This window comes from Eriocheir sinensis, chromosome 20 (assembly GCF_024679095.1).
Source record: "Eriocheir sinensis breed Jianghai 21 chromosome 20, ASM2467909v1, whole genome shotgun sequence".
Taxonomy (NCBI): domain Eukaryota; kingdom Metazoa; phylum Arthropoda; class Malacostraca; order Decapoda; family Varunidae; genus Eriocheir; species Eriocheir sinensis.
This window is the reverse complement of record NC_066528.1, coordinates 15,643,843-15,654,514: the sequence shown is the minus strand read 5'-3', so window position 1 is coordinate 15,654,514 and position 10,672 is coordinate 15,643,843. Positions and strand designations below refer to the sequence as shown.

At 48.8% G+C, this 10,672-nt stretch overlaps 4 protein-coding genes across 53 annotated transcripts in view; 3 read left to right on the top strand and 1 right to left on the bottom strand.

Annotated features, from left to right (window-relative positions):
* LOC127001075 (neuropeptides B/W receptor type 1-like) overlaps positions 1 to 743 on the bottom strand; it is a 906-nt gene extending 163 nt beyond the window's left edge. Inside the window, exon 1 of the mRNA XM_050865246.1 lies at positions 1 to 743. This exon is cut by the window's left edge and continues 163 nt beyond it. Coding sequence (XP_050721203.1) covers positions 1 to 743 — 743 coding nt within the window.
* Positions 1 to 3,174, top strand: part of LOC127001258 (somatostatin receptor type 5-like) — a 12,737-nt gene extending 9,563 nt beyond the window's left edge. The window contains exon 2 of the transcript XR_007754966.1: positions 3,154 to 3,174. The gene's annotated coding sequence lies outside the window, so the exon portion shown is untranslated. The remainder of the gene's footprint in view (positions 1 to 3,153) is intronic.
* Positions 2,079 to 3,032, top strand: LOC127001074 (somatostatin receptor type 5-like). The gene has a single exon (XM_050865245.1). The coding sequence runs from the start codon at positions 2,079 to 2,081 to the stop codon at positions 3,030 to 3,032; it is 954 nt and encodes a 317-aa protein (XP_050721202.1).
* A 3,144-nt stretch (positions 3,175 to 6,318) lies between the features above and the next one.
* Positions 6,319 to 10,672, top strand: part of LOC127001251 (jouberin-like) — a 37,560-nt gene continuing 33,206 nt past the window's right edge. For all 50 annotated transcript variants that reach the window (XM_050865607.1, XM_050865600.1, XM_050865599.1 and 47 more), the window contains exons 1-5: positions 6,319 to 6,551; positions 7,529 to 7,681; positions 8,356 to 8,420; positions 8,966 to 9,143; positions 10,504 to 10,672. In XM_050865607.1, the coding sequence (XP_050721564.1) occupies positions 7,529 to 7,681; positions 8,356 to 8,420; positions 8,966 to 9,143; positions 10,504 to 10,672 (565 nt within the window). In that variant the 5' untranslated portion in view covers positions 6,319 to 6,551. The remainder of the gene's footprint in view (positions 6,552 to 7,528; positions 7,682 to 8,355; positions 8,421 to 8,965; positions 9,144 to 10,503) is intronic.

Sequence of the window (10,672 nt, the reverse complement as noted above, 5' to 3'; positions counted from 1 at the left end):
ATGAATTCGTAGGTTCGAAAAACGCCGAGCCAGAAGAGGGCGCGAATCACGGTGAAGGAGGCGGCGAGGCCCAGCTGCAGTAGCCGGCTGGGAGCCCCCTCGCCCCCCTCCGGCTTGGCCTGGGACGCGGCCTCTGCGGTGCATCGGCAGCGCGCCAAGACAACGAACACCCACACCACCAGCAACGGCACGCCCAGGCGGAACACTAAGTCATGCACTTGAAGGGCTTTATGGAAGAAACAATGACCGTGCATGTAACGTTTGTAGATGAAGAAGGCGGCAACCCCGTAGACTGCCGCCAGGAGCCAGGCCGCCGCGGACGTCACCCGCAGCAGTTTGCGTCGCCGGGCGAGTGTGTGCCTCTGTGGGCGCGACGCCAGGTAACTGTCCACGGTGAACAGCATGAGGAACATGTGACTGGCCATTATGGCCCCGTGCATGACGATGCTGAGAGCCGTGCACAAGGGCGGGGAGAACTCTTCGCCATCATGGTGGATCCAGATATTGGCGTAAATGATGAACGGAACCACCATCAAGACCAGCACGTCGGCCACTGCCCGCTGCAGCAGGAACATGTTGGACACGGTGCGCAGGGGCGGCGCCCTGCTGAGCAACCCCAGCAGGAAACCGTTGGCCAGCAGCCCTAAGGCCGTCGCCAAGCCGTTGAGCACATTGTCCACCAACCATTTCCTGTAGTATTCAGAGTCCCACTCCCACTCCCAGGGCTCGGTGAAGTTGCCCATGACCCGTGTGTGGTGCAGGCGGTGGATGTGATCCTTGCCAGGAAGACGACCGCCAACACTGCGTTGGTGTATCACTGCTCACAGCCTTGTCAGCGCGGTTCTCGCCGCTCGGTGGGGTGGATGGTCTGTGCCCCGGACGCTGGCTCGCTCGCTCGTTCACGATGGCTCCACGGCAGCGACTGTCAAACAGCTGAGGTGTGGGGCTGGGGAGACTGGCGGCGTGGAGAGGAGTGCAGCAACGGAAGGAATGTCTCTACGCCCGGCGGCTGTGAGGGCATTACGAGTACTGGTGAAGATACTTCGTGAAACAGTAGCCACAACACATGGATACACTGTTCTTGCACCTTTACTGGTTGCTGCAGGAGTGCGCGCATTGAGGGGTACGTGCTGATGGCCCCAGTAAGCCCCACGCGCACACCTCCCGCCGCAGCAGCACCCCTGTGTGCACTGACCTACGTGTTACTTTGCAGCGGTTGATGTCTTTCCTCACACACCTCAGGAGCTCGTGTTCTCGGCTCCCTTTCACCAACCTCTCTACGGTGACGGTCATCCTCGTTTAAGCCGGTATTTTACGGGAACGATTTTGGTTGAGTAAATGCCCCCGTACATGCTGACAGATGGGACTCTGCTCGTGGATCGTATTGGGTAGTCACAGCCCTTGTCAATTTTACACTTTTGGCTGGGCAGGAGGCGGATTTCCACTTCCTCAGCCTTTCCCTTGAAGTTCACTCTGAGCCTGTCACCGCGACCCCCCCCCCCATCCCACCCTTCCCCTCCTACACACACCTGCACATCCCAGGAGACAATACGAGGAGTGTGGATTAAACACACGAGAAATTAATCCAGACAAAGAAAGGTTTGCCGGCGTCGGGGATCGAACCCGCGACCAGCGAGAAAGGGAGAGCCACTATTTTACCAGTCGGCAGTGTATACATGCGTTGTGCCCTGCTGTTTCACGACATATCTTCACCGCCTAACGCCATCACAGCCGCCAGGCGTAGATACATCCTGCACCCCCCCGCCTCGAGGCCCCTGGCAACCAAGTCCTTCCGTTGTTGCCATGCATTGCTGCACTCCTCTCTACGCCGCCAGTCTCCCCAGCCCCACATCTCTTCATAGTCGCCGCCTTGGAGTCATCGTGAGTGAGCGAGCGTGCGGGGCACAGACCATCCACCCCTACCGAGAGGCGAGAACCGCGCTGACAAGGCTGTGAGCAGTGAAACAGACGCAGTGTTGGCGGTCGTCTTCCTGGCAAAGATCACATCCACCGCCAGCACCACACACCCGCCGCAGAGTCCCGCCGCTCCTCTAACACAGCCCTCAGCGGAACGGGTCATGGGCAACTTCACCAAGCCCTGGGAGTGGGAGTATGAAAGCTACTTCGGTAACTTCACCCTGCCTGAGCCCTGGGAGTGGCCCTCTGAAGACTACAGGAACTGGGTGGTGAAAAATGTGCTCAACGGCTTGGCGACGGCCTTTGGGCTGCTGGCCAACGGCCTCTTGCTGGGGCTGCTCAGCAGGGCCCCGCCCCTGCGCACCGTGTCCAACATGTTCCTGCTGCAGCGGGCCGTGGCCGACGTGCTGGTCTTGATGGTGGTTCCGTTCATCATTTACGCCAATATCCACCATTATTACGACGAGTTCTCCCCGCCCATGTGCACGGCTCTCAGCATCGTCGTGCACGGGGCCATGATGGCCAGCCACATGTTCCTCATGCTGTTCACCGTGGACAGTTACCTGGCGTCGCGCCCACAGCGGCACACACTCGCCCGGCGACGCAAAGTGCTGCGGGTGACGTCCGCGGCGGCCTGGCTCCTGGCGCCAGTCTCCGGGGCTGCCGCCTTCTTCATCTTCATTCGTCCCGTTTCCGCTCATTGTTACTTCCATCAAGCATCTCTGGCATTTCAAATGCATGATTTCGTGTTCCGCCTGGGCGTGCCGCTGGTGGTGGTGTGGGTGTTCGTGGCCATGACGCGCTGCTGCCGCCCCGCCGAGCCGTCCTCTCAGGACAAGCCGGAGGGGGGCGAGGGGGCTCCCAGCCGGCAGCTGCTGCTGGGCCTCGCCGCCTCCTTCACCGTGATACTCGTCTTCATCTGGATCGGCGTTTTTCAAGGCTACAGACTCCTCTTTATAGACTCAATGATCCCCGTCATTGCGTTCACGCTTCCCTACCTCGAAAAAGTTGTTAACCCCATCCTGGTCATATGTCTGTCGGAGGGACTTCGACAGTCGGTGGCTGGGAGGCTGCCGGTCCGCCGCTCCGCCTCACTGCCGCTGCAGGAGCTGTGAGCGCCTTGGCGGGGCGTGGGTGGCCCGGGCGAGGGCGTCCACCACGCGGCACCACCACGCTCCGCAGCCGTGGCCCAAGACCCACGCCGCCAGGGACGCGAGGAGGCGCGCAGCGGTTCAGGAGGTCTTGGCGTGTGGGGAGGCAGGGGCCGGCACCTCGACCCGCTTCGTAAACTGCCGCGGACAGACAGACCGGCGCGGTGCCCTCCGTAATGTGCAGCCTCACGCAGCGGCATATTGTGTGTCTTTTTGAGGAGTTGTAGTCATTAGATTTTCAGTACATTGGTTGGCTTAGATAAGGATTGTTTTCCATCGCCTCAATTACGTGTGTATTTTCAGACATCGCTGACTGATGTGTTGTAAATAAAACTTTAAAATTACTAGTTATTATTATTATACTAGCACCCACACACACACACACACACACACACACACACACACACACACACACACACACACGGTAAGCAATATAACAAATATACAAGTCGTGGCAGGATTTGACCCCATGGATGTGACTGTCTGCGCCGCCACAACCGCCGCACAGAGCCACCCGCCTGACGCTGATGGGCCCTGCCAGGACTCTGCGTAAAAAAATAGGCCGTCTTTTACTCACCAACCGAATGAGAGTGTCCGATGGAGGCTGGGTAGATGCATGAATGGGGTTGTTAATTTTCTTTCAACAAGGGAGGCAGCTCAAGGGCAAAACACACAGAAGCAAAAAAAAAGTCCTCGAGGCGCTGCTCCTGTAACAGAACTAAGGATGAGAGGCCAGCGGGGAGGTCAGTTTCTCTCTAACTCTGTTCTTTCTCTTTTTCTTTTCTTTCCCCCCGTCCCTAACCCCTTCACCTCCCTCTGGCAACTCACCCTGCCGCCGACTCCACCCTAACACAGTGTCATTGCATAGAAAATTAGAAAAAGATGCAGACCTCCACTGAGACGATTCTGGGTCACCGCCTCATCCCGCTGTTTGCTTACTTTGCTATAAACTCTTCTTATAAGCAACAGACCCGCCTCACTAAACAATGGAGCATCGGCGTTCGTGTGTAGGCGTTTTAACCCCTCTGCTGCGATTGGCACGGATTTGGCTCTCAGTGGTAGCCTAGTTACACACAGCCCTATGTCTTTCTCTGCCTCTTTGGTGGATAGTGGAGTGGGATGGAAGAGTGGAGTGGAAGCAAGTAGGTCATCTTAGCTAGGTCATCTCAGGTAGATCATCTTAGGTCATCTCGGGTAGGTCATATCAGGTACATCATCTTATAGGTAGGTCATATCAACGTAGATTATCTCAACCAGGTCATCTCAGGTAGGTCATATCAGGTACATCATCTTATAGGTAGGTCATATCAACGTAGATCATCTCAACCAGGTCATCTCAGGTAGGTCATATCAGGTACATCATCTTATAGGTAGGTCATATCAACGTAGATCATCTCAACCAGGTCATCTCAGGTAGGTCATATCAGGTACGTCATCTTATAGGTAGGTCATATCAACGTAGATCATCTTAGATCATCTCAGGTAGGTCATATCAGGTACGTCATCTTAGGTATAGGTCATTGCACGTCGGTCATATCAGGTAGCTCATCTCACGCAGGTCATCGCTCTACACCTGTCCCTCGTGTACTCTCTCAGTTCTCAGTAGTCAGTCGTCCACATCACGGTTCAGACCTGTTGCTGCCCTGTATAGTGTTGAGGTGTGTTGCTGCTCTTGGTAACACTAGAATAACTGTATTGTTCTTAAGCAACGGGGAAGAAGTGAAGGACTGAAGTGCTCGTTTTCCCGTTGCTGTTAATATATAGAAGGTAAGGCAGTTAGAAGGAGAGAAAAGATGGTTATATATGGTTAGAAAAATGCGTTCAGACTAATGCTCTCAAGTTTCCTTCCTCCGTTTTTGAGCTACGGCGAAGGAGGAAAGGAAGGAAGGAAGGAATTGAAGAAGTAAAAGAATGGGAAGGTAGGATGAGGGAAGGAAAGGAAGGAAGGAAGGAAGGATTTGAAGAAGTAAAAGAATGGGAAGGTAGGATGAGGGAAGGAAAGGAAGGAAGGAATTGAAGTTAAAGAATGGGAAGCTAGGATGAGGGAAGGAAAGGAAGGAAGGAAGGAAGGATTTGAAGAAGTAAAAGAATGGGAAGGTAGGATGAGGGAAGGAAAGGAAGGAAGGAAGGAAGGATTTGAAGAAGTAAAAGAATGGGAAGGTAGGATGAGGGAAGGAAAGGAAGGAAGGAAGGAAGGAAGGATTTGATGAGAAGTTAATGGGAAGCTAGGATGAAGGAAAGAAAGAAAGGAAGGAAGGAAGGAGAAGGGGTATGGAAAGGACGAGAGGAAGTGAACCAAAAGAAAGGGAGCGGAAAGGAAGAAAACATGAAAGAAAACAAAGAAGAAAACAAAGAGGAAGAAAACAAAGAAACGGAAAGAGAAGAAAGAGACTGCGATAAAGAGGAAAGCGAAAGAAAGAAAGAAGAAAAGGGAAGAAATAAAGGAAATTCAAGGAGACAAGTGAAAATGACTAAAGGAAGAGAAATAAAGAGAAGCAGAGAGAAAGGAAAACAGAGAAGGAAGGGAAAGGAAATATAAGGTGAGGGAAATCCTGTTCCTGAAAATATAAAGAAAATAAGGTGATTAGAAGGAGACAAGGGACATATATATAGGCTTAGAAGATTTGTATTCCAGTAATGCTTTCAAGTTTATGATTCGAATGGGCAGAAAATAAGTATAAAGAAATGACTTGTGTGGTACGACTGTATATATTATAACGTAGATGGTGATTTAACTGTAGGCTATATATATGATAATTCTCTCTCTCTCTCTCTCTCTCTCTCTCTCTCTCTCTCTCTCTCTCTCTCTCTCTCTCTCTCTCGTTCGTTGACCTCAATTAATCCGTTCATCGCCCCTAGATTGATAACATGCAACCAATATGAAAATTAATGGTGTGTGTGTGTGTGTGTGTGTGTGTGTGTGTGTGTGTGTGTGTGTGTGTGTGTGTGTGTGTACTCTACCTGTCCATATTACTGAAGGGAATGAACCAAAAAATTAACCCAGTAACATGAATAGTAAAAATAAAATACTGGTTTATATTTTAGTAACCAAACAGATGCAAAAAATGGATCCCCAAATATCCTAATGGCCTTCCCGAAAAAAAGTAAGAACACGCTGTTACAGTGTTAGTTATGTAGTATAGTAGCATAAACATAAGACATAGACACTGACAAAGACATAAAGAAAACACAAATGAACAGAAAAAGAAACATAAACATTTATACACAGGCTCCCTTTAACAAGTGTCAGTGTCTCGGGGGTGAAGCCCAGATTGTCGTACTCAGCCTCCCATGTTTGCCGATTTCCAACCCCAAAACTGCCTTTCGACCCCAATAACTGCCTTCATTTATAGTTATCGTTAAAATGGTTAATTATTGGTGTTTCTTGGCAATAGCTATGCCTCAGAAACCGGTAAATACGAGGCTCTGAGTACGATAATCTGGCAACGGTGCGCCCAGCCAGGCAGACCGCGGCGGCCACAGGTAAGGCACGCTGAGAGGCACACCAGGCCACGGCTATCCCCTTAGAGGCTTAGAAGGTATTACTGGTATTACTGTTGATGAGGTTTCAGCCGTAATGTAAGTCCGAGACGCCTACGAAGATGAACCTGTCTCGTACTCGGCGCTAGAGGGCAGGGCAGCTACGGATTGGGTGAGCTCGTGTAGGGAAGGGCATGAGAGGTGTGTGAGGGAGTGTGTCTAAGGGTCGTATTTTAAAACATTTCGTCGCCCAAGTTCACCTATTTGACATGGCTTTCGTAGGAGCTGTAGGCCTATCCAGGGGTAGCCTTATGACCCTGGTGGTAGTTTGACCTTTCCTCTGTGCCATGAGCCTTAAAAAACTCATGAAAACCCGATTGATCCCCTCTTTGACCTTTTGAAATAGTGGATGTGAGAAGCGATGGTGTCTTAAAATACAGCCCTGGGTCCCTCACTGAGCCGGACCTGACGTCTGGTAAAAACATGTAAGTTCAGGATGAAGTGTTTAAGAAAGTTATGTAATACTGAAAAGGAAAGTGTGAATAGTGAATAGGAATAGAAGAACGAGAGGAGGACCTAAGAAGCGATACAAAGCATTACAGGTCAAAGGAAGGAGGTGTCCCTGCTGGAGCCTCTGCCTAAGCCAAGTCTTCGGCCACCTGGGGTCCACCGAGGCTTAATTTGACATTTTTCTGTGCCACACTAGCTAGACATCAGAGTTGTAACGGTCACTATCATCTTTACACCAAAAAAATTCTTGCATTTCCCCGTTTCTTAAATACTACTAGAAAGTCAAGTGTCTCTTATACTGTAGCTATGAAAAAAATATGTGATTTCTAAATAATAGCAAAAAACTAGTAAGAGAAACTATTTGGATGTACGTCGCATTCATATTTATTTTAGTACTTCCACCAATCCACCAGATGGCAGGTAGAGCTTAGTGAAGGACCCGTAAAGTATGTATATGTGATGTTTTACAGATGGCAGTGGAGGATGAGGAGCCACTGACCCGAGCAGAGAAGAGTGAGGGGGGCGGAGGGGGAGGCGGGGCGAGGCAGCCTGGCACCCCAGCAAGCATCGAGACCATCCTGAGCTCAGCGCTGCACAAACACGCCGCCAGGAAGCTCGGAAAGGTGCTCAAGCCCGTATTCTTTACCCAGTACCAGCGATGGGCCAAATTTTTGCCATGATATAAACCCCCCAAAATAGCTGATGCATAAACTGATCACAAATGCGTTGATATTATTATGAAATGGTTTGTGTGAGGGATGATTTTTTTTCATTATTTCGCTTTGAGGGGCCTTTAAGAAACATGATCCCCGCAGCTACCGGGTTAAACGTCTCGGCACCTCAATTCGTTAGTCTGAAAAGCCTCTCGAAGTGGCTTGGATTTTCATGAAGTGTTTTGTGATCCTAGTGATAGTTTTACCCAACTTCTGCACCTTAGAGTGGAAAATCACCCATGAAAACCCAGATATGCTTAGATTAACTCTGTATCTCTCGTGACCTTTGCCACACATACATTTGGTGCGAAGTGACCTTGTTGATATATACGGTAATACTTTTAATTTGTAAGGAAAGATTCAAGGATGTTGTTAACTCTTGTATCTCTTGACCGTGTAGTTATAGAAAAAAAGTTATCAAGCGCTACCCTTATAAAGAATGAATAAATTACACTACCACATGGATTGTCCTCATTGGTGAATTCATACTCCTCATAGTGTGCTGCACCTTCACAGTCTAATATAGTCAGAACTGAAAAGGAAAGTTAACAATATCCATAAATGATTTGCTCTTTACGTTTCAGAAATTAAGTAAAAGCAAGAGCAATTTGAAGGTGAAGGAGGAGCCCCACGAAGACAACAGCAAGAAGTAAGAATGCTATGCTCTGTTTTATTACTTGTACATATAGATATTCAAGTAATCTAAGGGTGCCATTGGACATTCAGGTTGGTATTATAAGACTCCTTCGCTTCTCAAATCAGCTATTTCTAAAGCTCAAAGAGGGGGCCAGTTGGGTTCTAATGAGTGTTTCTTCAGGTTCATGGTACAGAGGAAGGGTCGAACTGCAACCAGGGTCATAAAACTACTCCCGTAAATACCCGCAACTCCTATGAAAGCTTTGTCAAATATGTGTTCTTGGGCTGTGAAATGTCTTATAATACGACACTCAGTGAGTCTCTCCCACTCATAACGATCACATTTTCTCTCCTCTCTGTTGTTCCTCCTCCTCATGTCTTCCCTTCACACACTCAGCTCTTCTACAGTCTTCCAGGTGTTCTCCTCTCTTCAACCTCTATATCTACCTCCTATCTTCTACCTCTACCTGGGAAACCTAACTTTTAACTCCTGAAATACATAGTTGAATGTGTGCCGATCAGTTCATTATCCAGACTAAACAAACTCCACTACTGCAGGAAAAAGAAAGGAAAGAGCAGAGGAGTTGAAGCTAGCGAGACACAGGAGCATCTGGAACTTATTGCCGTTAAAGAAGGCGGGGGGGCTGAGAGGAGCAGGAGAGAAGGAGCAAGTGCAGAGAGAGACAGAGGAGCGGCAGCTGACACCCGAACCTTAGCTGAAGATTGGAGTAAAAAGGTAAGAATCATGTGGTTTTTTGGGTGATTCCTAGGTTTGGTCTGCACTTATGTTACCTTAAATACACTCTCCTTCATCTCCTTCCTTCATCATCAGTTTATTCCCTGTTCCTTCACCAAGATAAGTGAAGAGAGGAATATAGTTATCATTCAATATTAGTTCATTTTCGTGTAATTCTTGACTAATTCTCGAGTTTCAATTCACTTCTGTTACCTCAAATACACCTTCCCAGTCTTCATCACCAGTTTATTCTCCTTCCTTCACCAAGACGAATGAAGAGAAGAATATAGTTATCATTCAATATTAGTTCATTTTCTTGTAATTCGTGACTAAATTTCAGGTTTCAATTCACTTCTGTTACCTCAAATACACCTTCCTTGTCTTCATCACCAGTTTATTCCCCTTTCCTTGCTCCGAACTGAGAGTCGATGAGGCCACAGCTTGAGAAAAATATAATCATCATCATCATTTCGTTTAACATCCGTGTTCACTCTTCCTGAGCAGTTGGACACTTTATGGCTCTCCTCCTATTCTACTGTCTTTTGCCCTATGCTCATCCAATCCCATCCATGCCAAGTCTTCCTGTATACACCTCCACATTTTCCTAGGTCTACCAGCTGGTCTCCTTCCTTCTACCTCCAATCTCTTCAAAACTCCCAGCACTGTATCCTCCCCTGCTCTCTTTACATGTCCAAACCATCGGAGTCTTTCCCTTCTGAGCACTGTTTCCAGGTCCTCTACTCCACATCTATTAGCTACACTTGCACTGGACACCGTATCTTGCCACCTGATCCCCGCCATATACCTCAGCATTCTGCGATCACTTGCTCTCAATACCTCCATCGATTTTCTAGTTAGAGCCCATGTTTCCGCTCCATACAACATCACTGATCTAATACATGCTTGGTACACCCCTGCTCTGCTCTTTAGAGGGATACCATGATTCACAAGTAGACTAGCCACCTCCCTCCACTTTAACCACGCTGCCACCACTCTCACTCTCCTCTCCACTCCTGCCTCACAGTTCAAAACATCTCCCAAATAACAGAATTGTTCTACCTCATCCAGCTTTCCTCCATTCACCTCCAGTTCATCCCTCTCAGTTTTCCTGACTAATTCCTGGGTTTGGTATGCACTCATGTTACCTCAAATCCACCCTCCTGTCTACATCACTACCCCCTTTCGTCAAACCCCATAAGGAAAACTCGTACATTAAACAAAAAGAAGAAGAGACTATTCTCCTTCCCTGCATGTAGCTAAATCAAGATGCCAGAGGTTAAGAGACATACAATCATTCAGTACTAGTTGTGTATGTATTTTATGATTTTACGTTAGTTTGTGAAGTGTAAATGCCTTACAGATTGGAGGGGAGAGCGACGGAGAGGGAGATGAAGAGGAAGCAGTGTTTAAGGCAGGAGAGGAGGAGGCAGAGGAGGCAGCTACATCCCCCACCAGGGCATACCTCAAGGCTGTCGCTGTGCCCAAGAAAAAGCCTGTGAGGAAGCGCAAGAAGACTATTCAAGACAATG